The sequence below is a fragment of the Cydia pomonella genome, chromosome 10 (assembly GCF_033807575.1).
Source record: "Cydia pomonella isolate Wapato2018A chromosome 10, ilCydPomo1, whole genome shotgun sequence".
In the NCBI taxonomy this organism is placed as follows: Eukaryota; Metazoa; Arthropoda; class Insecta; order Lepidoptera; family Tortricidae; genus Cydia; species Cydia pomonella.
The window spans coordinates 4,339,224-4,361,994 of NC_084712.1; the positions used below are offsets into that span (position 1 = coordinate 4,339,224).

Consider the following 22,771-nt stretch of genomic DNA (forward strand, 5'->3'; position numbering starts at 1 on the left):
TGAATTTTGCTAAAATAGTGATCCACAACCAACATAACAAAGACTACATTTTTATTTCTCCAAGTATAATATAATATAAATTACAAACTAAGCTTTACATTTAACGGTCTAATCAATCTAATCTAATCAATTTCTATGATGGCTCCAACTTTGGATAGTGCTTCTTTGAGCTTCTCAGCTTCGTCTTTGGATATATCTGCCTTGACAACTGTGGGGACACTCTCCACAAACTTCTTGGCCTGCACCAGATTGAACCCTTCTAGAAGATTCTTCACTTCTTTGATGAGTGCCACTTTTTGTTTTTCATCAAATTTGGTCATTTTTACCTGTAAACAAAATTTGATAAATAATGAAAAAGACCTTCCTCACTCCTCATAAGTAAACATAAAAACGGATTATAATACATATAATGAATTTATAATACATCCCGAAGTTTCAAACCCTTTACAGCGTTCATGGTTATACTAGATATAATCCATGTTTATAGTTTTATATCATGACTCATGAGTAACTATTGCTGTAACCAAAGACAATATTTTAAAAAAGGTGGCTATAATAACAAACATACTACTACTATGTATGTTATTAACCACCACAGCAATGTTACTACTACACACACATAACTTAAAATATTAAACTATATCGCGGTTCTATAGTGGTTGGTGTCGATCAAAACCATAAATACGAAAAATTCACTTACTGTGAAACTAGTTTTGACTGCCTTTGGTGCAGCCTCCTCTTCCTCGGCGGCGGGCGCTGCGACGGCGAACCCTCCGACCGGCATCACGGGCGCGTCGGGCAGGTTCAGCCGCCGCTTCAGCACCTGGCTCAGCTCCGACACCTCCAGAAGATTCAGGGTCGTGATCTCCGCTACCAACTTCTCTATTTTTGGCGATGCCGGCTTGTCTACGCCTTCAGGTACCGGAATGGACAGAGGCGCTGCGGCTTGCACTACTTCTTGGTGCAATATTGACCTACACAAGAATAGGATTTACTTAGTGATTCGTTCATTCATAAAACTATGCTAATGGGTTAACATAACCTTTAAATTATTCGTAATTACCATCTTGAAAAAGAACGCAGCTGGCGGAAGGGGAGATTTTTAACGATTCTCATACCGTTCATGGCAAAAACACTATTATCTATTTTCTTATTTAATAGAATATCCTCTTCCAAAAGTAACTATATTTCCAGACTTGCGGGTAACAGTTGAGGTTGACAGCCTCGTAGTGTTGTACGACTTTTATTTCTGTTCGGCATCGGCATTCGATTGAAAGCGGAACTCGTATCGTTTCGTATACGATTTTTTTCTTCTCGTGTTCGATCGGACAGGAATAGCTCTAAAAGTCCGTTTGACACATCAATAAAACTGCTGCTATAATTTTTTTTTATAGAAAAGTTCAGAAGGAAGGAAACTGATAATAACTGATATACCCGGGATTTCAAATACGTCTTCAAAATAAAGCAAAAATGGCGGACGATGACGAGATTGACGTTTTGGGAGATTTTTCTTTTAATTCCTGTTTAGCACAAAATAATCAAGGAATGTAAGTACTCATATATTTAGCCTATACTAATATTTACTATGCACCACTAGAACACAATATTTTTTTGAGGGACAATCTCAAAATTAAATTTTTTGTTTTGATTAGTTTGTTGACATCAATTACGTATCAAAATATTTTTGTTGTACTTCATATAAACTGTTCTAATTTCAATATAAATTGGAGCGTACATTTTATTAGTTACGTTAATTAATTTAATGTATTCAACATCATCTTTTGTATCAGACTAAAATATTTAGAGGTACCTACTGAGTTGAAAAATATTGAGAATGTTTACCTATTCTGAAGATTAATTATTTTTGAAAAAATGTATTTTAGTCCCTCTTGCTCAAGCCGGGAGGATACAGTGCACCCGCAGTGGCTACTAGACTCGACTGTCGCTAACTGGTATGACAATGAACGGGAAAAGAGGCAAGTATTTATTTTGTTGTATTGGTAGGTAATTCAAGTAGTGATATTAATATTGTTAAGCTATACCTAAGTGAATGCTGCTAATTAGTTTAGTAGTACTTAACATAACATAAGTAAATGCTTTCATGAACTTAGCAAATGTATAATCATTACTGTATTGTTTAAGGGCAAAATATGGTCCGTCTAGGAAACTGTCGGGGGACTCCAGGCTAAAACACCAGCGTGTACAGCACTCGTCATGGAGCCAGGCTGAGAGAGATTTACTTGGCAAGGAAATGGTAAATACATGATATTATTGACAATTAGTATATGGCATGTTTAACATTGAGTATCCCAAGACTAAATTATGATGTACTGGTGAAATGTTCAAAAGACTAAAAGGAAGTAGGTTGAACTGATAAATTGATTTTAATTTAAGTGTATTTTAAATTATTGTAGGCCAAATATGGAAGGGACTTTCATAAAATATCCCAAACAATAAAAACAAAGTCAGCAGCTGAAATACAAGCATTAATAGAAGCAGAGTATGGTGTCAAACTTGACGACCCTTCCATGGGGCTCATGAAGAATGAAGAACAGGATGACATCCCGAGTGTGGGGCAGGAGGAGATTGTCACCGATGACTCCAGTATCAGCAATGTTTTGAGCCTGGTTACCACTGCCTCACCGACTATTACGGTACCTAAGAAACCATTCAGGAAGAAAAACAATAATGTAACCCACAAAAGTCTGAAACCCTTACAGAAATCTGATCTCATTGTAAATCCATCTGAAATATATTATGAAGATGAACTTATAATAGGGCCTACAGAGTCTGTAGGATCCCTGGAACCAAAGGAAGACCATACAAAGCTAAAAACTATGGCTAAACAACAGAAGGACAAAGTGAAAGCTGTAAAGAAAATTGGTAATCACCGGAGGAAAGTGTCAAAGAACTTTGATAAAGGTAGGGCTAGAACCAGCAGTAAGGAGCTCTTGAAGTCTCCTCAGGAGAGGCGGAGGAAGGATTCAGGGGTGTCTGAGGAGAGTATAAAGAGTCTTAAATTGCAAATTGTCTTGGGCTCGGGACAGGCGTTACATGTTTCAGAAGGGGAGCAAGTGGTAAGTTAATTTGCTTTTGAAATACATGAATCATTATTTATTTTAATATTTTATTGTTAATTGATTGTTCTGCTCTATGTCTAGATTAAAATAGAGAAAAAGAAGGATTCAGAATCAGACAGTGATATAGAAGTAGATGTAGACAGTGATTCTGAGAAACCCGTCAAGAGGGCAGAAATTAATGCTGAGTCGGCTGAGAAAGATAGTGGCAGTATGGTGTCCGAGGTGGAAGCTCCAATAGCAGTGCCATTAAATAAGTTCGGTCTGCCACCTAAGAGACAGAAGAAAATTGTTTTGGTGATGTATTTTATATTATTTTCTAGTTCTTTAGTCTTTATACTGATTTAGTCATTTTCTATTTTTTTTCTGCTTACTCTTTTTTCCAATGATTATTCAATTATACTCCCTGCTCTCATTCATACTTCTAAAGAGTAGTGTGTACATTTACGTTTTTTGGGTTTCTTTAGTCAGGTGACTCCTCCCATGACCATAAAGCTGGCTCCGCCCTCGAATGTAGTATTGTAATCTGAGTCAATAGCGAATGTGCCTATCGCATGGCTGCAGGACGGCGGCGGCGGCTACACGATCGCGCACACGGCGGCGGGCGACGTGCTGCAGCGGCGCCGGGAGCCGCGCCCGGCGCGCGCGCCGCGCCCGCGGCCCGAGCGGCTGCTGCCCTGCCGCGTCTACAACGCCGAGCGACCGGTGAGTGTTCTGGATGATATAATACTCTGAAATAGACTTGGAACATAATTGTCTATGTCGCCAAAATAGGAGATGGAGCAAATGCGTTCTAACATACAATTTAAAAGATCACAGACCTCCAACCAGATGAGAGCCAGATCAGGAGGTCAGAGAGGAGAGATTGGTTAGTGCGACTTTGCCCAATCGTCGCACTTTTTAATTGATAGGTTTGATTTGTGGTGTTTTCAAAAGTAAATAATATGCATGCATATGTAGTTCTTTAGACATTATATAAAAGTATGGATTTCCGTAATTTGAACAAATTCAAAGTTTGTTTTACTCATTATTTTTTGTCTTGACAGGCACCGTATTCGGTGGTCCTATCAGTATCGGCCCTGCTCCTGATGGACGCGCACGCGCACGGCTCGCGCGCCGAGGTGATGGGGCTGCTGGGCGGCCGGCTCCGGCGCGGCGAGCTGCAGCTGCGCGCCTACCGCGCCGCCGCCGCCGCCGCCGGCACCACGCACTGCGACATGGATCCCGGTGAGGAATTGTTGTACACTATTTTTTTAACCCAATATCAACGAAATTTTACTTTAATTTGGTTTCTACCTTGGTGCATCAGGGAGCCTAAGCCCCCTTGTCTTTTTATATTTCATTATAGGAGTTCTCGCTCTTTGGCGCCCTTATTAATATAAATTCTGTGTTTTATATTATGGCCTAATTTATTGTTACATTCGGTTCGGTACCATTTTAAGTTACACATACACAGGACACAGGTATCGAATTTTTTTATTGTTGGAACTACTTATCTTTTGCTATCTTTGCATTTTTAAAAAATAGGTAATTGATATGAGTAAGAATGTAAGGTATCCCCGCTGCAGTGTCGCAGGCGGCGGCGGGCGCGTGGCTGCAGGCGCGCGGGCTGCGCGTGGTGGGCTGGCACCACTCGCACCCGCGCTTCCCGCCGGAGCCCTCGGCGCTGGACCTGCGCCAGCAGGCCGCGCTGCAGGCCGTGCTCGAGCCCTTCGCCGCGCTCGTCACCTCGCAACACTGGCCCGCCGGCCGCACCGCCTCGCAGTACAGGTTTGTATCTAACTGCTCCCCTCCCGCCCCGTCGCTCTAAAGCATTGGCTTGCCGGTTGAACCGCCTCGTGCCTCCCGCCAGCCCCGTCCGTGCTAGAGCGCTCCCGCGAGCCGCGCTTGACCCTTCGCAGCACTGGCCCGCGGGCCGTACAGGTGGTCTTGATCTTTCATTTATAAAATGGTGAACATGTCATAAATATTTGAATCTACTAAATTAAGACCTAAGACGGTTTTGACTATGATAACTAAACAGCGTCGCCTCTCCTCGAACGATCATAACTTTCCGTAAATCATATAATGATTATTATACTATGTATAATTTTGGCCCAACTATTTTACAACAGATGCTTCCGCGTAGAGCATCCCGACGCGGAGGAAACCGAGCCGCAAGGCTTCCAGCTGCGCGTGCGGCTGCAGGCCGACGTGACCGCGGCGTCGGCGCCGGGCCTGCTGCGCGGCCTGCGCGCGCTGCTGCTGCGCCGGCCGCCCGACCCGCACCGCGTGCGCGTGCACACGGACGTGTGCCCGCAGGCCCAGCTCACGTACCTGGAGAAGGTAACTCGCCAGACATGACTTCACGTTCACTAAATTTTTTTGTATGAGAAATTTAATCATTTTCTGTGACGATGATCTGTCCATCAGGTGTGGTCGGTGCAACTGGCCCTTATTCTTATATCCAATGGTTAGGTTTTTGCAATTTTCATGTTCGTTCAGTACATGAAGGCGGTTGTTTGCAGTGCGTGTCGAGCATGTCGCACCACCTGCGCGCGGCGGGCTACGCGGAGCGCGCCCCGGAGGTGGCGCTGCTCACGGAGGGGCTGCGGGACATCTGCCGCAGCCCCAATGAATAATCCCATAGCATCATCAAATACCACATTTCTGCAACTAGATCATTTTCATTAATGGTAACTTTGTGATTTCTGATGATTATCGAGCATCACAATTGTAACATAATGTGAAATTCCAAATTCTATTTATTTCAAATTCCATTCATTGTGTTTTACGTTTTCCTTAATTTTATAAAACACCTTTATGCTCAGAAACATATTCATATTAGTTTCGTATTTCTGTCAGTATTGTTTAATTATAGTTATTGTATAAAATAAATTGCTATATTAGTTTTTATAATATTTTTGCTATTTGGTGTATATGACAATAATACTTGTAAGAAGTTAATGTTTCGACATATTTATAATGATAATTTGTAAGAAATAACTTGATTTATGTTGATTAAAACAGTCTAAAGAATTTAATTGCGTTCTTTTATTTTTCCAAATCTACTTATCTACAACATTTTTGTATATCTTTACGAATATTTTTTTTAAATATAAAAGTTGTGTGACTTACGAAATATATCAATTGTAATGCCCCTTTGGGTCCACAGTGTCTACTGTTATAATTAACGGGGTGTATATATACGTCATGGTGAGCTACGGGACCAACCCGCGAAAAAAAATATTGGCTGTTTCATATATATAGAGAGTACTTTTTTCGCGATGTCGATGTCAGTCCCATAGTAAAAGTTGCTTAGTATGACCTATATATTATTGACCTAAATTATTGCAGGTGACTAAAAAAACATTCTGTATACCAGGGGTCACCAATTAGTTTCTTCAGAGGTCCGGATTTTAAAATAAAACAACTATCGCGGTCCGTTTCCACATGAATTTTGTGAATTGACATTGACGTTAGCGACCGCGTGAACTCATGCATAGCCCTCTTTATATCCCACCAATACATCAGTGCGAGTGAGATCGACTGCGATCGAGTTTACGCTCTCGTTAACGTAAATGTCAAGTGACAAATTGTACACTTATGAACAAGTGAGAAGTAACAAGGAAGTTAATTACATGTCATTTTTTGCCTCGAACTATTAGTTTGGAGTAAAGTTGGTGCTGGAGATATTTATCAGTAAATCGAGATCGAAATTTATTTTTAATGAAGTTCATCTTCGAAAATTCAGCTTCACAAATATATATGTTGTCCCAAACATACCTAGTAAGAAATTTCAAGGCTATTTTTTTCAATTCTGGGTATTTATTACCACACAGTTTTTATCCAGAACCCTTCACAGGGAACAGCCGTATGTTTGTGTTTACTGCGTTTTCATGGAAATCTATCATTTTCATCTGCAGAGTAGCTTATTACTCTCGTAAACATTTGCGGCTTACAATGGTGATGATGAGATAGTTAGCCGAAAATACAAAAGCTAGAAAGTTGAATTTTGCACATCAGGCTAAGTTTATAATGTATACGAGATATAAGAAGCGATTTTGAAAAATTCGATCCCTAAGTGGACGAGAATATGAGTATAGTTGCAATATTTTTTTGGTAGCTTTAAAGCGTCTAGAATTTTTTTTGGCAATATTGATTATCAATTTTAACAATATTTTCTAAAACATACACTAAAATCAGCCATGAGAACTTAAGAAAAGTTAGTTTTAGTTTTACCTACCTTTAGCACCTTGTACCGGACAAATGGCCGTCGGGCCAATATAGCAAGTAATGCAGACATTAAAAGTACCTACATACGAACACTACATTATCCCATTCATTTTGTTCATGAGAAAATAATTAAGGTCTGGCGGCTCTGGGATCTTGGACCACAAAGGGAAATGCCTGATGTTAATTCTGTCCGGTTTTTTAAATAAGTTTTAACCCACTTGATGGGTCTGTGATTTTGATGTCGGCATTTTTTATGTTAACATAATAATTGCCAAGAACACGCTAGGTGTGTTAATTTTGTATTGGAATTGGAGTGCTTGGCATTTTGAGTATTCCTCTGTGAAGACATTCCATACATTATATATATATATATATATATATGATTCATGTCCATCTATCCCCGGCGGTCACAGATGGGAATCGTTGTATTCCTATTTGTCCCCCCGGGCACAGATGGGAAGGATTTATTCCTATCTTTTTTATTATACAAATGTCGATTTTGATAGTTGCTATATTTAACAGTTAAAATTCCGATTCGTGAAATAAAAACCATATAATGCATTGACCGGTGGGGCGGGCACAGATGGGAATACATATTCTCAAGTTGATCTGTTGGTGATAGATGTAAAATCTGTGTGTACAACATAAAATAAACCTGGGTATACAATAAAATTCACAAGTATATGGCACAGTTCCAGTTTATTTTTTAAAATGTTACACGTTCTAGTTAAAAAAATAATACAGTCCAATTATAGCAATGTAATAGTTACCTACAAGCGTGGCCGCGGGCTCTGTAATACTGCGGCGAGCCACCTCACGTGCGTACACTCTAAACATGGAAAACTTTAGTTTACAGACAATTTAAACTTTATTAAGATAATCATGTGTGTTGAAGGAAAGTTTTATAACAATATTATGATAGGTACTTTGAGAAGCTGCAGGTCTGTAAGCGCCCTATGTAATGTACAGTTCCCGCGGCCACCGCTAAGCTCGCAGAGTTTCAAGACGCTGGCAATAAACACGTTTTTAAGATGATTATAAAACAATGCAATTACCGTAAAATAGGGTGATTTGAAAAATATAGAGTTATATTTATAGATTCGGAAGCAGAATTATTCTCTCTTAATTTATTTGGTAATAGACGAGTTAAATGAGCAAAAATTTTTGCTACCGGAGGTTATTCTAAAGAAAAAACATGTTTGTAATGTGTATGAAGCATCAATTTTTTAAGTCGCCCCATTTTACGATACGTCTTACTGACAGCGTCCAAGTACAAGTGATCTGGACATTACGATACCTCTCAGACACGGACACGGGTACGTCTTCATACACCAACCTTCAGATTAAATCGATTATATTTACTATAATCGTTAATTACAGACACTCGTCATTTCAGCTGCGTTCAGTAAAATGTATAACAAGATTTATAAATAAAAGCGGCACAGTTCTAATCTTCTCTTAAATAAAAAGGCAATAGTCCGCATGAGTTAGACACTTAATTTGAGCTATACACGAAAAACAATTTGGCAGTGACACAAGACTTATAAATAGATCGAAGATCAGAAGCAATAGCAACCTAGGAGAGCTCGATTGGGAAGTAGAGGCTGTGTCTGAGACGGACAATAAATTAAAACGTGTTATATTAAATTAAATAATAATAAAGTTAGAATCCAAGGAGCGTTACATCTATATTTACAAGTGTTAACTTAGTCTAATAGAAGCATCAACTATGACAAATGTATTAACATTGAAGGCACATTTCCGCACCCGATTCTCGCACCGTGCACCCGCGAGGCGGGGCGGGCGGGCGTGTTCACGCCGCTGGACCGGGCGCACTAACTTACGCTACGTGGCGGGAGGCGAAACAATAAGTACGGGACTCGCGCGGCGAGGCGGGGACTAGGCGAGTGGGACTGACTGCCGACGACACTGGTCGGGCGTGAAATGGTACAGTAATATTGAAATGATAGATTTACTAATAGAATATAGGTTCATGTATTTTTATAACTTTCAGTATGGAAACTGGTTACGAATAATACGTTTTGGGATGATAGTGGTAAGATATTATCATTAGCATTTATTGAGAAAGTAGTACGATAGTATACTTTAGTAAATCTATCAAATCGGATCACTGGATTGTGTAAGTATTAGGTGTTTCCTTATAACACTGGGCAACGCAGATTATTTAGTTCTAATGGATAAAACTGACAAGCGGAAAAATTTCTAAGACATGTTTAGAAATACGAGTAAAAAAATAGATCGTAAAAAAGGTAGCGTTTAGTATTAAAATACTTGGCAGAATTATCCATTGGATATAAATAGCATAATACTGGTTTCGTATACACAGGTCTTGTTATTTGTTAACCCTTTGACCGCCAGACGTCACCAGCCGCGTGCGGTTACCGTATATTTACCTTCTTGCATTCCAATAAGATTTACTATGGAGTGGTATATAAAATAGCAGTGGAGTTCAAAGTGGTAATCTTGCGCCACGCCTATGAACCTTGTCGGAATGCCCGAAGGTTGATATTGGCTTGTAGCCGGGCGCGTCAGTTGACGTCTTTCGCGGTCAAACGGTGAAAGAAAGCGGTGCAACCAGTCCGGAGTATACAGACTTATTCTATTTCGCTAAAAGTCCTATTCACAGCTGCAGAACGGAAATATTCTCAGTTTCATTGTTCATTTGTATCGTATTTCATGGAAAACGTTTAGTTACATGAGATCCTCTCACACGATGGAAGATTAATAAATTCATTGTAGCAACTGTTCCGGAGAAGACACTCGTTCTTGAACATAATACGGAGAAAATGAAGCTCTAGTTTTTATATAATTACTATTTAAAAAAACTTATTACGGATTTTGATGGAACCACGGAACTATTTATAATGCAATACTTCGCCATACAAACGTAGTTCTTCTCTGGATATTGACATTATGGAAAATGATTTTTACATATTTTGATTTATATTAATGATAGCTATGCCTCTATGTTTGACTTTTTTTATTTGTGTAAAAATTTGGTGCGAAAAAACTTTTTTTACAAAAATTTTAATGCTCCTAATTCTTATAATAATTAAAGATTCGTAAAAAAAAACATAGGGGCATAGCAACAAACTGAGTTAAAATGTTTTTAATAATATTAAAATCCAAAGAGGAAAGGACTACGTTTGGAGAAGCGGCCGTGGCCTATCCTCTTAACGTGAAAAATGTATTCGAATTGACACGTTTAACCATACTTGATGTTTTTACCGATACGTTTACCGCAACAGATTTATTTTGATTTGAGAGTTTTGGTATTACAAAGTTATTTTAGTAGAACGAGTATCCTCTCCGTGAACCGTAATTCATTAACATCAAAATTCCGAAAGCCAATTTAACGAAGTAATAAATTTTAAACAGAACACGTCGTAACTATAGCTAAGTTATTAATTTAAAAATATACAAACTAAGCAGTCATTCAAATAACACTAGACTCGGCTCGACACGACTCTGTTGCGTGACCGCCCAAAATAACACTTAAATGTATTCCGATAGAGTATAATTTGCATTGATATTATTTATCCTTATATATTTTATTGCAGACGCGTAACAGCAGTCGTGTGCAGCTTAAGAGCAAAACAGACACTTGGACCATAGAGGCAATATTTGGGTGGATCAACTTTGTCTTGTCACTCGCCATCATGGTTACGGTCTCCTGGGTAACTCTTAAAACCACAGTTTTATTGTATTTAAAATAACCAAACATACATTATTATGACAGTTATATTTTATAAGCCCTTTCCAGAATGTACTTAGCATATTATAGTCTAACGCAGCTAAGAAGTAAATTTTGACTGTTATGAATTGACCCTTATATATATGGATAGCTAATTCAAAAATAAATTGACTGCCAGATAAAACATGCACATTATCTACCAGCTAAGCTTATTTGAAGATTGTGAAACGGCAATGATGACTTTATTCGTCACATAAGTGGCAAGTCAATTCATAACTGTCAAAATTGATTTCTTAACTTGCAGCGTCTATAGTAGACCATACTATAACATTTTTTCTAATATTGTTACTATTGTCGCCTGGCTAATGGGGAATAACAAAAAAAAGTTGATCCACCCATTTATTTTGACGAAAAAACTGATCGCTTGGCCTAGTGTCCGGTCAGCTGATATAAAAATTAATAATAAAACATGTGGCTTATCGAGCGGCCTTAAAATATATTGTACAAGCGTACTGAACTAGCTCCGTGTAAAAATAAAAACTACGCGATCAATGTACGATGACATAGTAAAAGGAACCTTGTGATGGTCGAGTTTGCTAATGTCATCGCAACTTCGACAAAAGTCACTGAAATCCTAACGCAGTCATTGATTTCTAGATTATCTAATTTGTATTTCTCGAAATATTTAAACATTGTTCTACATCACAAAATTGAAGAATATTTAAATAATCCAATTACAACTTTACAAATCAGACGATGCGCTTGAATTTCAATTTGAGGAACCTAATAAGATGCCGCGTATGTATAGCGATTGTACTTAACACTGATTTCTATAAAATAAATAATTTTAATAATTCTAGCTTCGCACTGCCTCGAGTGTGAGTTGTCGTCAATAAAACTATTCGATGACAATAGTTAAACGTCCGTACATACACGTACACATTGGCAAAACAATTGATTATGGTTTTTAACCGTTTCATTCGATACACAATAATTTACTAAATATATTTAGCACAACGAATAATCAGTATCGATACGATATGATAACCTGCTGTCATATATTCATTTATAAATTTCATAATTCGTCGGATGTTCATAAATCTATCACAATTCGTGCTCTGTATCTATCAGTTGTATGAGATTTGTGCATAACTCTTTATTTTAAACCACTTCGATGACTTAACTGTACAAGTTAGCTTATTTCGATTTAAAATGACGCAAATTTTGTCAGATCCATTTTCGTGCCGTAATTTAGTACAACTGACGAAGTGGCATTTCACAAAAATAAAATTGTGACCTTATTTTTGACGAAAACAGGGAGCATGTATTCATTTGATATTACCCAGCAAATAACGCAACGTTGTTGTAAACAATAGAGAAAGTTATAAATTCGACAGAATAGACTTACATAAAAACTTTTGAAATTATATTTAAACGTCATTCCACACTATTTTATTCAAGGGCACTATGCTAGGTAATATTCAATGAATACATTCCTTAAAATATTCAGCTCAACAGAGTAAAATTAGAGTTAGCACGCAATATGACACCTGATCACAATCCAGATCTGACCGTTTTCAGTCCAAACTCCGTAGCACAGAACACTCGTGCGAAGCGTGCACGTCGAACAAAGCGTGCACGCTGGGCGTAGCGTGCACGATGAGCGAGGCGAGCGCTCACTCGATGGCCTTGACGCGCGCCATGACCTTGCCGTCGAACATGGGCAGCGTGTCGGCGTCGTTGCTCACCTCCTCCTGGATCACGGTGTTGTCGAGGTCCGCGCACTCCGTCTTGAAGAAGTATCTACAACAAAGGTATATATTTGTGCCGTGGTCCTTTGTATGGATGTTAGATATTAGAATAAATTTGAACCAAGGACTTTTCAATCAAGCTGGACGCCCCGTGTAACCCTCAAATTTAGATTTATTTTATTTTATAAAGCAATATATATGATTTTTTATGAGGTGTGTTACCTGTAGTTGCCCCTCCTCGGCAAGAAGTCCTTGAAGGTCCGCAGCGTGAGCGGCACCTGCGGCACCTTGAAGCGGTACGGCACCGCCTCGTCCAGGAACGACACCACCACCACGGTGTGCTCGCCGCACCCGCTCCCGCTCCCGCTGCCGCCCGTGCCACTGCGTGCGTTGCCGCTTACGCTGTTAATAATAACTACATCGTTAGGTTTGTTGAACTATGGTACACGAAAATGGTAGTAAATGGTTGATACTGCAGCCGGCTAAACGTCCCACTTTGTCGCTTGCCATAAGGGCGAGATTTGTCAGTATTTTTATACGAATAACCTGTCAAGGCGTCCTAATGGCAAGCGACAAAGTGGGACGTTTTGCCGACCGCGGTGCTCACATTTAAAAAAAAATACATAATTTTGAGTCATCTTTACCGCGTGCGTGTTTTGATACTAAAATGAACACAAAACAGATTGTTGTCGAAGTTATACAATCTTTACAGTACATATGGGGCTACTTTATAGCACTAGTGCGAGAAGTAGCATATTACGTTACTGTGTCGAACATTTAAAGGGCCATATGTACTGTAAAACGTTGTACGATACATGTGCGAATAGGTAATTCGCAACTCGTGTCGATTTAAAACACTCCCTTCGGTCGTGTTTTAATTTATCGCAACTCGTTTCGAATTTCCTATTTTTCGCACTTGTATCGTAATGTACTATAACATGTCTAGCCCGTTACGGTCGCCGTCTTCAAGTAGCTTGGAGAGGTTTCAAAATCTATTTGCTAGATTGTCAAGTATTAGTCAATTTAGTTATGTGTGTGTGTGTGTGTGTGACACTGACCGCGGCTTCAGCGCGGGGTGCGGGCGGCGGCGCGGCTCGTCGCGCTCGGCGGAGGAGGCGCGCGAGTGCTCCTTGTCGCGGCGGCTGCGCTCGCCCTCCGCCATCCACTGCAGCACGCGCCCGCCCGCGCTGGCGCCGTCGCTCACCACCGACACGCCGCTGTCCGTCAGCTCCGTCACCGTCTTCTTCGAGAACGATCTGCGGAGGGAACTGTATGTTGGGATTATAAGTATTTCAGTCGAAAAAAAAATTAAAAGCTGTAAACTAGTAATATCAAGCAGTTGGTTTTAATAGTAAACTATAGTCCAGGCGGGAAACAAGAGGTGTTTACGTTTAAGTCGGACATTGATTTTAATATTGAACGGAAGACCCTGTTGTGCGCCCGCGACGCCTTAAATCTGGCGAAGTCCGACGTTTGGACGGCGCAAAGCACGTTCCAGTGTCGGGAGCCTTCGATGCTTTCACATTAAGAAGTACGATTAAGCTCGACGTTTAGACCTCGCGAAGCGCGCACCAGGTTGCTCCCACGTGCCATATGTATAAAGTCCAAAACCCGACGTTCGGGACGTGCAGTATACGTTCCGATGTCGGAGACCGCTTGCCGCCTTCTAAGCTCGGGGTAAGGTTAGGAGCGCGCTCAGCCTGCAGCGTCCTCACTAAGTCGGGCGAAGCTAGACGTTTGGATCGCGCTATGTAATGTCAGTATGACAGTTTAAATGCTTGCAGTCCGGTCGGTAGTCACCTGGAGTGCGAGAGGGGCGGGTGGGCGCGCTCGCTGGCGTCGCAGTGGCCGGAGTCGGCGGAGAGCGCGGAGGGCGCGCGGCGCGCGTGCGCGGGGTGCGGCGCCCGGCGCGCGCGGCGCCCGCCCGGCGGCGACGCGCCCGGCGTGCGCTCCGACCACACGCGCGACACGTGCTGGCCTGGGGGGGGGGGACATAGTCACCTGGAGTGCGAGAGGGGCGGGTGGGCGCGCTCGCTGGCGTCGCAGTGGCCGGAGTCGGCGGAGAGCGCGGAGGGCGCGCGGCGCGCGTGCGCGGGGTGCGGCGCCCGGCGCGCGCGGCGCCCGCCCGGCGGCGACGCGCCCGGCGTGCGCTCCGACCACACGCGCGACACGTGCTGGCCTGGGGGGGGGGGACATAGTCACCTGGAGTGCGAGAGGGGCGGGTGGGCGCGCTCGCTGGCGTCGCAGTGGCCGGAGTCGGCGGAGAGCGCGGAGGGCGCGCGGCGCGCGTGCGCGGGGTGCGGCGCCCGGCGCGCGCGGCGCCCGCCCGGCGGCGACGCGCCCGGCGTGCGCTCCGACCACACGCGCGACACGTGCTGGCCGGGGGGGGGGGGACATAGTCACCTGGAGTGCGAGAGGGGCGGGTGGGCGCGCTCGCTGGCGTCGCAGTGGCCGGAGTCGGCGGAGAGCGCGGAGGGCGCGCGGCGCGCGTGCGCGGGGTGCGGCGCCCGGCGCGCGCGGCGCCCGCCCGGCGGCGACGCGCCCGGCGTGCGCTCCGACCACACGCGCGACACGTGCTGGCCTGGGGGGGGGGGACATAGTCACCTGGAGTGCGAGAGGGGCGGGGGGGCGCGCTCGCTGGCGTCGCAGTGGCCGGAGTCGGCGGAGAGCGCGGAGGGCGCGCGGCGCGCGTGCGCGGGGTGCGGCGCCCGGCGCGCGCGGCGCCCGCCCGGCGGCGACGCGCCCGGCGTGCGCTCCGACCACACGCGCGACACGTGCTGGTCTGGGGGGGGGACATAGTTATGAAGCAAGTCGAATATAAAACGAGATTTGATTGTCACGGGGGCCCCGTATAAAACCTTGGGATCCGCGCTACTAAAGTTTTGCTACACTTACTATGTATTCGACGGCATATACCGTTAATAGTATTTTATACAATCGTGATATAATAGAGCTTTTCAGTCGAGTACCGTGTTTAGACAAAGAAGCTTGCTGAGTTGCCTAAGTAAGGTACGAGATTGAAAAGCTTGATTATATCACTACTGTATACAATATTTTTTCTTCGAGTCATCAAAAATAATACTCGGTATCTCAGTAGACCAAAATGTAGGACAAAAGACATAAATGCGCGACTTTTGTCGCCCGTTTAGTCTTTTCTATGGGAGCGCGGCGGCACGTGATTGATCACTCCTTTTATAGTTGACTACAGCGTATCGAAATTAATTTTATAGTTGATTGGGGGGGTATACGAAATTTTAATTCAACCATTACAGTCGACGAGTAGAAAAAAACAGTTTCGAGAGGACTCACCGAGGATATCCTGGTCGTTATCGTCGTCCAGCTGCAACTTCTCGCGAATGGCGGCCGCGACGAGTTGCGGAGGCAACGCTTGCGTCGACGCGTCCTCCCCGTCACCCTGCAACGAAACGTCTCATATCTTTTTGTTTACGACATAGGTAAATTAAATGATAATCCCGCCCTCGCCAGACAAAGAATGAAGGACTTTGGAGCAAGCTATCTTGAACCAAAGGAAGACCCATTTTTTTTTTTTTTTTTTACCCGTGAGCTCCATCATCCGGCACATGAAGATGGTTAAAAAAGCTCGACGGATCTTTCCTAAGGGGGCAACTACACAAAAAATCCCGATGGGTCGAAGTGTAACTGCAAGGGCCAATAACTTTGCCAGTATAGATTACCTCCTGCAGACGTCGCTCGAGGCGCTCCTTCAACACCTGGTCGCGCTGCACCCGCTCCAGTTTCTCGATGAGGAGAGGAGCAAATTCGGCCGGCGGTAATACGCGCAGGGCCTCCGCTGACATCCGCTGTGTTCGCGGGATCACCTGCGCAAGACAAAATATATCAGTTAGCAAAAATACTTGTAGAGAAAACTCTATATTACACTGAAAATTTAAAACGTTAAGACGTTGTTGATTGGAAATGTCACTAAGTTTGTGGATATTGGGATGGTTGTTGGTGTGGGATGCCACTTGTGTTACACATTACCATCTCCACAAAAAATCGTATAGAGCGCGGCTGCAGCAGCCAATGAAAGACAACAAAATACCCGGTCCATGAATCCCACACCCTCTTCAGAGGTTTTAAAGAAGTTGGTGGACTCTACCGGTGACCATAGATCTGGAAACTTCTTTGCTCAACGCATTGACATAGCATGTACCAATTTAATATTATATAGGTATTTAGACGACCAGTCTGGCCTATTGGGTAGTGACCCTGCCTTTGAAGACGATGGTCCAGGGTTCGAATCCCAGTAAGGGCATTTATTCGTGTGATGAGTCACGGGTGTTTTCTATGTATTTAAGTATTTATATATTATGTATATCGTTGTCAAGTCCCCACAACACAAACTTTCTTGAGCTGTGGGGCTTAGTCAGTTTGTGGCGGAATGTCCAACATTTATTTATTTGTATATTTATCAGCCAGGCTTGAGATTACTTACCATAGCGGTGTCCTGCTCCTTGTTAATGACAGCGTTCCGGTCCAGACCGGGCAGCCGCGGCCGCCGCGCTCGCTCCCGCGTCCCTCGCACGGACAGGCCGTCCCTGCAGCACGTAATTATTAGAATCGCAAATCAACGCTGATAACATGAACGGCAGATGACAAGACGCCTTGGTATACTATTTGAATAAAAAATATTTATTAATCGGTACGGAATAATTCTGTAGAATCGAAAAGTATATTCGATGTAAGAACACGTTATGCGATGCGAGAGGCTATATGAGAATTATTTTAGGCAACAATTAAAGCTGCAGGATGAAATTATGGCGATTTTAATTTAAAAACAAGACTAGAAATTTGCTACATTCGTGTAAATAAAAAAGTATAGTGTTTGAAACAAAATCAAAGCTTGATTAAAACGCCAAAAAAATATATGATAAGAACTCGTGCAGGAAACACAATAATACGAGTATTTACTAGGGAGACAGTAAATTACATTACTAAGCAGGATAGTGCAAATACTTACTTCAAACAAAAATACACGGTTGCAAAAATCAATTCACTCTTTCTGATTCTGGACATTCACGCTGTCGAAGGGTAAGAACGGGTAGCCGCAGCAGTTACAGTACCATTTTACTAACGCTCGGATCCAGCGACACACGTGTCGGCATCGGCGTCCAGAAGTGCAGAGGGCTTAAGCTCGCGATACGCCTTACTCTCCTTGGCCCTGCTTTAACTCTGTCTAACTGTTCTTTGCTCTAGGTATACTTACACGCTGCTCTCGGAGAGCGAGACCACATCACGATCAGTACGGCCGCTGCTCCGGCTGGTTCACTCCGAAGTGAACCGAGTCTCGGGACTTGTCTCGAAGCTTGCGTGTATACCGCGTAGATGACGTTCAGTAATTGTCCTTGTCTAACACTTACACGCTGCTCCCGGAGAGCGAGACGACATCACTATCCGTCCGGCCACTGCTTAGGCTGGCTCGCTCGGAATCTTGTCTCGAAGCTGGCGTGTATCCCGCGTAGGTGACGTGCGCGCTATATACCGACTTCGTGCGGTGCTTACTGTTGCCAGCCGAACGTGCCAGTTGCGTCAGGAGAGGTTTTAAAGGGTTAAGGATTGGTGGGTAAGCGTTAAGGTATGATCATAGTCAGGTTAGAGTGGATGGTGGAAAGGGGCAATCGGCGGCAACACAGCGTTAGCGCGGCAGGGCGGCATGCAGGCATGGGGGCAAACGATACGACACATCAGATAAGCTGCCGGGGCAACTAAATATAAAATAAAATGGCAAAACATTTGGCTGAAATTTCTGCAAGGTGGCTAGGACTACAAGTATACATAACAGAAACTTAAAAAAATTAGAAAAAAAATCTGCAATATGTTTAGGTCTAATAGTGACATTTATATGTAGCGAAAACTATGTTCGTATTCGCACGTACTTTTTTGCAGGAATTTCAGTGCTATTTAAAAAATATGAAAATATTTAAGTTGGCTCATGCTATGGGGGTCAAGAATTGTTTGATGAAATAAAAATGTAAAAAGCCGCTAAGGATGGGGTCACACAAAATCGTCCATGAATTTATAACACAATAAGATCCTTTGTATGTCTTATTTATTTGAGCAAATATAGGTATGTGATTAATGTGATGTGAGTAAAATTCATGGACATATTTAATTAATTGACTCTAGCACAATAAAACGTCACGTTTTCAAGCAAAATGTAATTTTCAATTCATTAAGAGGTTTAAAACAATAACGTCTTTTGTATAATCGACAATTTTATTGATCTTTTGCTTGAAAATACATATCTGAGTGTACTGTAGTTATACATATCTGAGCGTTCTTTTTTGTCACTTTTTTATGTGACCTTTTTTGCAACTTTTGTGGGTTTTCTACACAGGATCGCGAAGCCTTTCCAACCTTACAGGAGAAAGTGTCCCAAAATATCCATACATTTTTCAAACATTCCTTTTTGTTACCGTAATAACTAAATGGTAACCCAATAAGAAAAAACCCTGGGACATTTTTTATCCCATTAAGATCGAAAGAGCTCGTGAACGTGATTTTGAGTAGAAAAAACATAAAAACACGAAAGTGGCATTTTTAAAAGGAAACATTCATCTACGAGTATTACAAATCAAATTCAACAAAGTTACTTCCTACTGAATACTACGCGAGCAATGTATCAGATCGCAGTAGATCTTTTGGATTTTTGACATTCTACTGACTTTAGTGACAATATCTGTGAATTCATATTTTCAGTATTGCCTACTCGTAACAAATTGGAACGTACCAGGTTGTTAAAGCTGATGAAATATAACTTCACCCCTTCAACAACTTGTTCTAGAACAACGATTCAGTGCAAACTATATTTCGTCTACTAGACACAGTAGGCTTAGCTCGAGCGCGGTGCGACAGCATCTTAAGTCACCCGTTCATTTGATGTTCAAAAAGAAGGGTAGTCTTGTGCGCGACGCGATACTGTCGCAGAAGTCTAGTTCCAAGGTTAGCCAACTGACTGGGAGTTAGCCGTTTATACTGTAGTAATAAATTGTGGTTACTTATAATTGGACAAACATCTATCCTTAAAGTTATGTAAGCTACAGATTATTTTTCCATGATGTATTGTCTGTTGGTGATCCTAAATAAATAAAAAAAGTATGCGTTGGGAGCCTGGTAGAAGTGTGGGAACATGTGAGACAATACGTACGGCGCGTGGTCGTGGTGCAGGCGGCGCGCCTGCGTGGCGAGCAGCGCGTCGTGCGTGAGCCGCGCCGGCGCCGGCGCCGCGCCCGCGCCCAGCTCCTGCCCCTCGTGCAGGGTGGCCAGGCCCGAGCTCACCTGGAGAACGAAACCATTTGTAAACTACTTTACAGTACATATGGGGCTACTTTATAGCACTAGTGCGAAAAGTAGCATATTACGTTACTGTGTCGAACATTTAAAGGGCCATATGTACTGTAAAACGTTGTACGATACATGTGCGAATAGGTAATTCGCAACTCGTGTCGATTTAAAACACTCCCTTCGGTCGTGTTTTAATTTATCGCCACTCGTTTCGAATTTCCTATTTTTCGCACTTGTATCGTAATGTACTATTTTAATTAATACTCTTGATGAAAAACACAAACATTTTATCATGGCAAAAGTGCACATCGCTGAGAAGCGGGAACATTTTTTATCTGTCAAAATGAGCCATTGACTAAATACATATATTGCTATATACACGACACGAAGTATTGAATGTTGCCACACATCATAACGTGGATATGTGACGTCCGCCCCGAGCGTGCACGCTCAATGCTGACGGCGACCGCCACACATTTGTTTCATGGCGGTGGCTCGGATCGTTGCCCAGGCGTTAGCGTCCCTAGAATCGTTATTACCTCCCGGGGCGCGGGCGGCGAGGCGTCGGGCGAGGACAGCGGCTGCGTGGCGGCCGACACGTACGACACGTACGCCTCGCTCAGCAGGAAGGCTTGGTAGGTGGACTCCGTTATGGCTCGCGTCACCTGGGGATACGTTCATCTCGTTAAGGCTAAGGAGCATTATATAGACAGGTTATTAAGCGATGAGAAAATGCTACGCGGACTATTGCAAAGGCTCCATGTCTTATTTGACAGTGTACTTAAGGGAAGATGTACCTCCTGCTCCATGCGGTCGAAGACGGTCTTCTCGAGCGGCGCGCCGTCGCGCAGCGCCGCCTTCACGCGCGCCTTCAGCTCCTCCGGCATCGCCAGCGCCGACTTGCGGAGGAACCTGACAACACAAGGAATCATCAAGGGACTCCATATTACTTCAGCTACAGACTAGGCTGGTTTTAGTCGAGGTCAGCGCGGCTGGTTCAGTAGTTCTTAGTTCGATACTACGAGTAAAACGCTCTCTGAAGGCAAAGGCGCGCACCGCATCAGAGGGCCTACCGCGAATACCGAAGTTTGCAAATTGCGGACAGCACGCTCTCTGAAGGCAGAGGCGCAGAAGCATCGGTTGGCGCTAACCGCTTAGCGGCGCCGACGTGCGGCGCGTTCGGCCGCATATGCGTCAGCGCTCAAAATTATTTAAAAAAAAACATACATTTTGGCCCGTCAGCGTTGACAGTCAGCGCGACGTTAAGTTGGTGGTGTAAAAGTCCTTTGTGGGAACGCCTCTTGATATGTTACTGGATCATAATCATAATCACTTACTTGTACGTCTCCTGGCGCAAGCCCTGTACGGCGAAGTGGAAGTTGAGGTCTACGTGCAGGCTCCGGTGATGGGCACTCACTTGTATATGGCGGAGACGACCTGGCGGATCTTGGTCTGCTCCGTCTCCTGGCGCAGGCCCTGCACGGCGAAGTGGAAGTTAAGCCGGTCCACGTGCAGGGCTCCGGCGCCGCTGACGAACTTGCGGAACAGGCGCACGCCCTCTGCATCCTGAATACATTACACATTGTGAGTACATTCATAGAAACAAGTCTATACCGCCGTCTTGATTGGCAACTGAGTAATTATTCAAACACGATGGATTACGAGGAGGGGCCGGGGCCCGTTCGCCGCGTCTTGGTCAGTGCAGAAACCCCTACTGGCAGTCACCTTAACAAACATTATCCTATTCAGAGATTTTCCACCAGGTTTCGTGAGCTATTCCTAGCTTACAGGCCAGTATGGTAAATGCCGATACAATCGAGATCTAATAATAGATGTTGGAGAGTTTCCCCATGCTGTGCTTATGTTATTAGTTATCATTCTCCCGATAATACGTTCTAGTGTTCTAGTAGTGTTACCTCGAGCAGGTCGTGCAGGGAGCGCGCCCACCGCATGTAGGGCGGCGAGGCGAGCGAGCGCGCCGACTGCCCGGAGCTGCCCGACGAGCCCTCCGTCTCCGAGCGCAGAGCTCCGGACGCTCCCACTCTGTACACAAAAAAACAACAATAGGTATACATTAGCAATGTACAATAACAATAAATGTAGCGCCTACGCTTTTCTTGAAACCCAATACCCCTTTAGATATTTGTAACATAATTTCCAAGCGTAGTCAAACCTAAGGGGTCATCCATTAATTACATCACTCGAATGTCTAGATTTTTTGACCCCCCCCCCCCCTCCTTATCACACTTCATCACATTTGGCAAACCCCTCCCCCCCCCCCTGGTTCACACCAGTCACATTATTGGCAATTTTGTTTTCAACGAAATCGGCCAATAGAATTAGGATCGATGCACATATCATTAATATTTTATCAAAATATTTTTGATGAACGAAATATTGGTAATTTTATAATCCAAAACTGATTAGGAAAGAAAATAAACGAATAAAAACCGAAAAGTTGTTATTTACTTTACAGCGAATTAAAATTTTGAATAAAGCCCGACCAGAAATATATGATCATTGTCAAGAGGGCACTGTTATTCTCATGTATAGGGTGACAGTTTAGTTTAGTATGAAAAATTTAGTTCCAATGAGATTCCGCAATATGGCGCGTGATCATATATTACTGGTCAGGCTTTATATATTTTCGGTTACTGATGAAGTTAAAAAGACGTCACAAAATGTATGACTCCCCCCTCCCCCATGTC

At 43.3% G+C, this 22,771-nt stretch overlaps 3 protein-coding genes across 4 annotated transcripts in view; 1 reads left to right on the top strand and 2 right to left on the bottom strand.

Moving 5' to 3' along the window:
- Positions 1 to 34: 34 nt before the first annotated feature.
- Positions 35 to 1,325, bottom strand: LOC133521863 (uncharacterized). The gene is made up of 3 exons (XM_061856966.1): positions 1,064 to 1,325; positions 701 to 974; positions 35 to 326 (listed from the first exon to the last, which is right to left on the bottom strand). Exons 1-3 carry the CDS (start codon positions 1,123 to 1,125, stop codon positions 123 to 125), a joined length of 540 nt encoding a protein of 179 aa, XP_061712950.1. The 5' UTR covers positions 1,126 to 1,325; the 3' UTR covers positions 35 to 122.
- Positions 1,326 to 1,391: 66 nt separating this feature from the next.
- On the top strand, positions 1,392 to 6,100 carry LOC133521861 (uncharacterized). 2 transcript variants are annotated; one of them, XM_061856964.1, is made up of 10 exons: positions 1,392 to 1,547; positions 1,884 to 1,976; positions 2,143 to 2,254; positions 2,415 to 3,077; positions 3,162 to 3,374; positions 3,642 to 3,782; positions 4,124 to 4,304; positions 4,631 to 4,847; positions 5,192 to 5,402; positions 5,585 to 6,100. In XM_061856964.1, exons 1-10 carry the CDS (start codon positions 1,471 to 1,473, stop codon positions 5,696 to 5,698), a joined length of 2,022 nt encoding a protein of 673 aa, XP_061712948.1. In that variant the 5' UTR covers positions 1,392 to 1,470; the 3' UTR covers positions 5,699 to 6,100. The 2 variants fall into 2 exon arrangements, with proteins under 2 accessions (XP_061712948.1, XP_061712949.1); XM_061856965.1 differs by having other exon boundaries at positions 4,646 to 4,847.
- Positions 6,101 to 10,976: 4,876 nt separating this feature from the next.
- The window catches only part of LOC133521864 (axin), a 99,377-nt gene continuing 87,582 nt past the window's right edge, over positions 10,977 to 22,771 (bottom strand). Inside the window, exons 6-18 of the mRNA XM_061856967.1 lie at positions 21,980 to 22,106; positions 21,481 to 21,629; positions 20,861 to 20,975; positions 20,603 to 20,728; positions 19,927 to 20,057; positions 18,140 to 18,280; positions 17,215 to 17,317; positions 16,454 to 16,597; positions 16,068 to 16,173; positions 15,363 to 15,540; positions 13,817 to 14,026; positions 12,981 to 13,160; positions 10,977 to 12,810 (exon numbers count right to left, since the gene is read on the bottom strand). Coding sequence (XP_061712951.1) covers positions 12,684 to 12,810; positions 12,981 to 13,160; positions 13,817 to 14,026; positions 15,363 to 15,540; positions 16,068 to 16,173; positions 16,454 to 16,597; positions 17,215 to 17,317; positions 18,140 to 18,280; positions 19,927 to 20,057; positions 20,603 to 20,728; positions 20,861 to 20,975; positions 21,481 to 21,629; positions 21,980 to 22,106 — 1,837 coding nt within the window. The 3' untranslated portion in view covers positions 10,977 to 12,683. The remainder of the gene's footprint in view (positions 12,811 to 12,980; positions 13,161 to 13,816; positions 14,027 to 15,362; positions 15,541 to 16,067; positions 16,174 to 16,453; positions 16,598 to 17,214; positions 17,318 to 18,139; positions 18,281 to 19,926; positions 20,058 to 20,602; positions 20,729 to 20,860; positions 20,976 to 21,480; positions 21,630 to 21,979; positions 22,107 to 22,771) is intronic.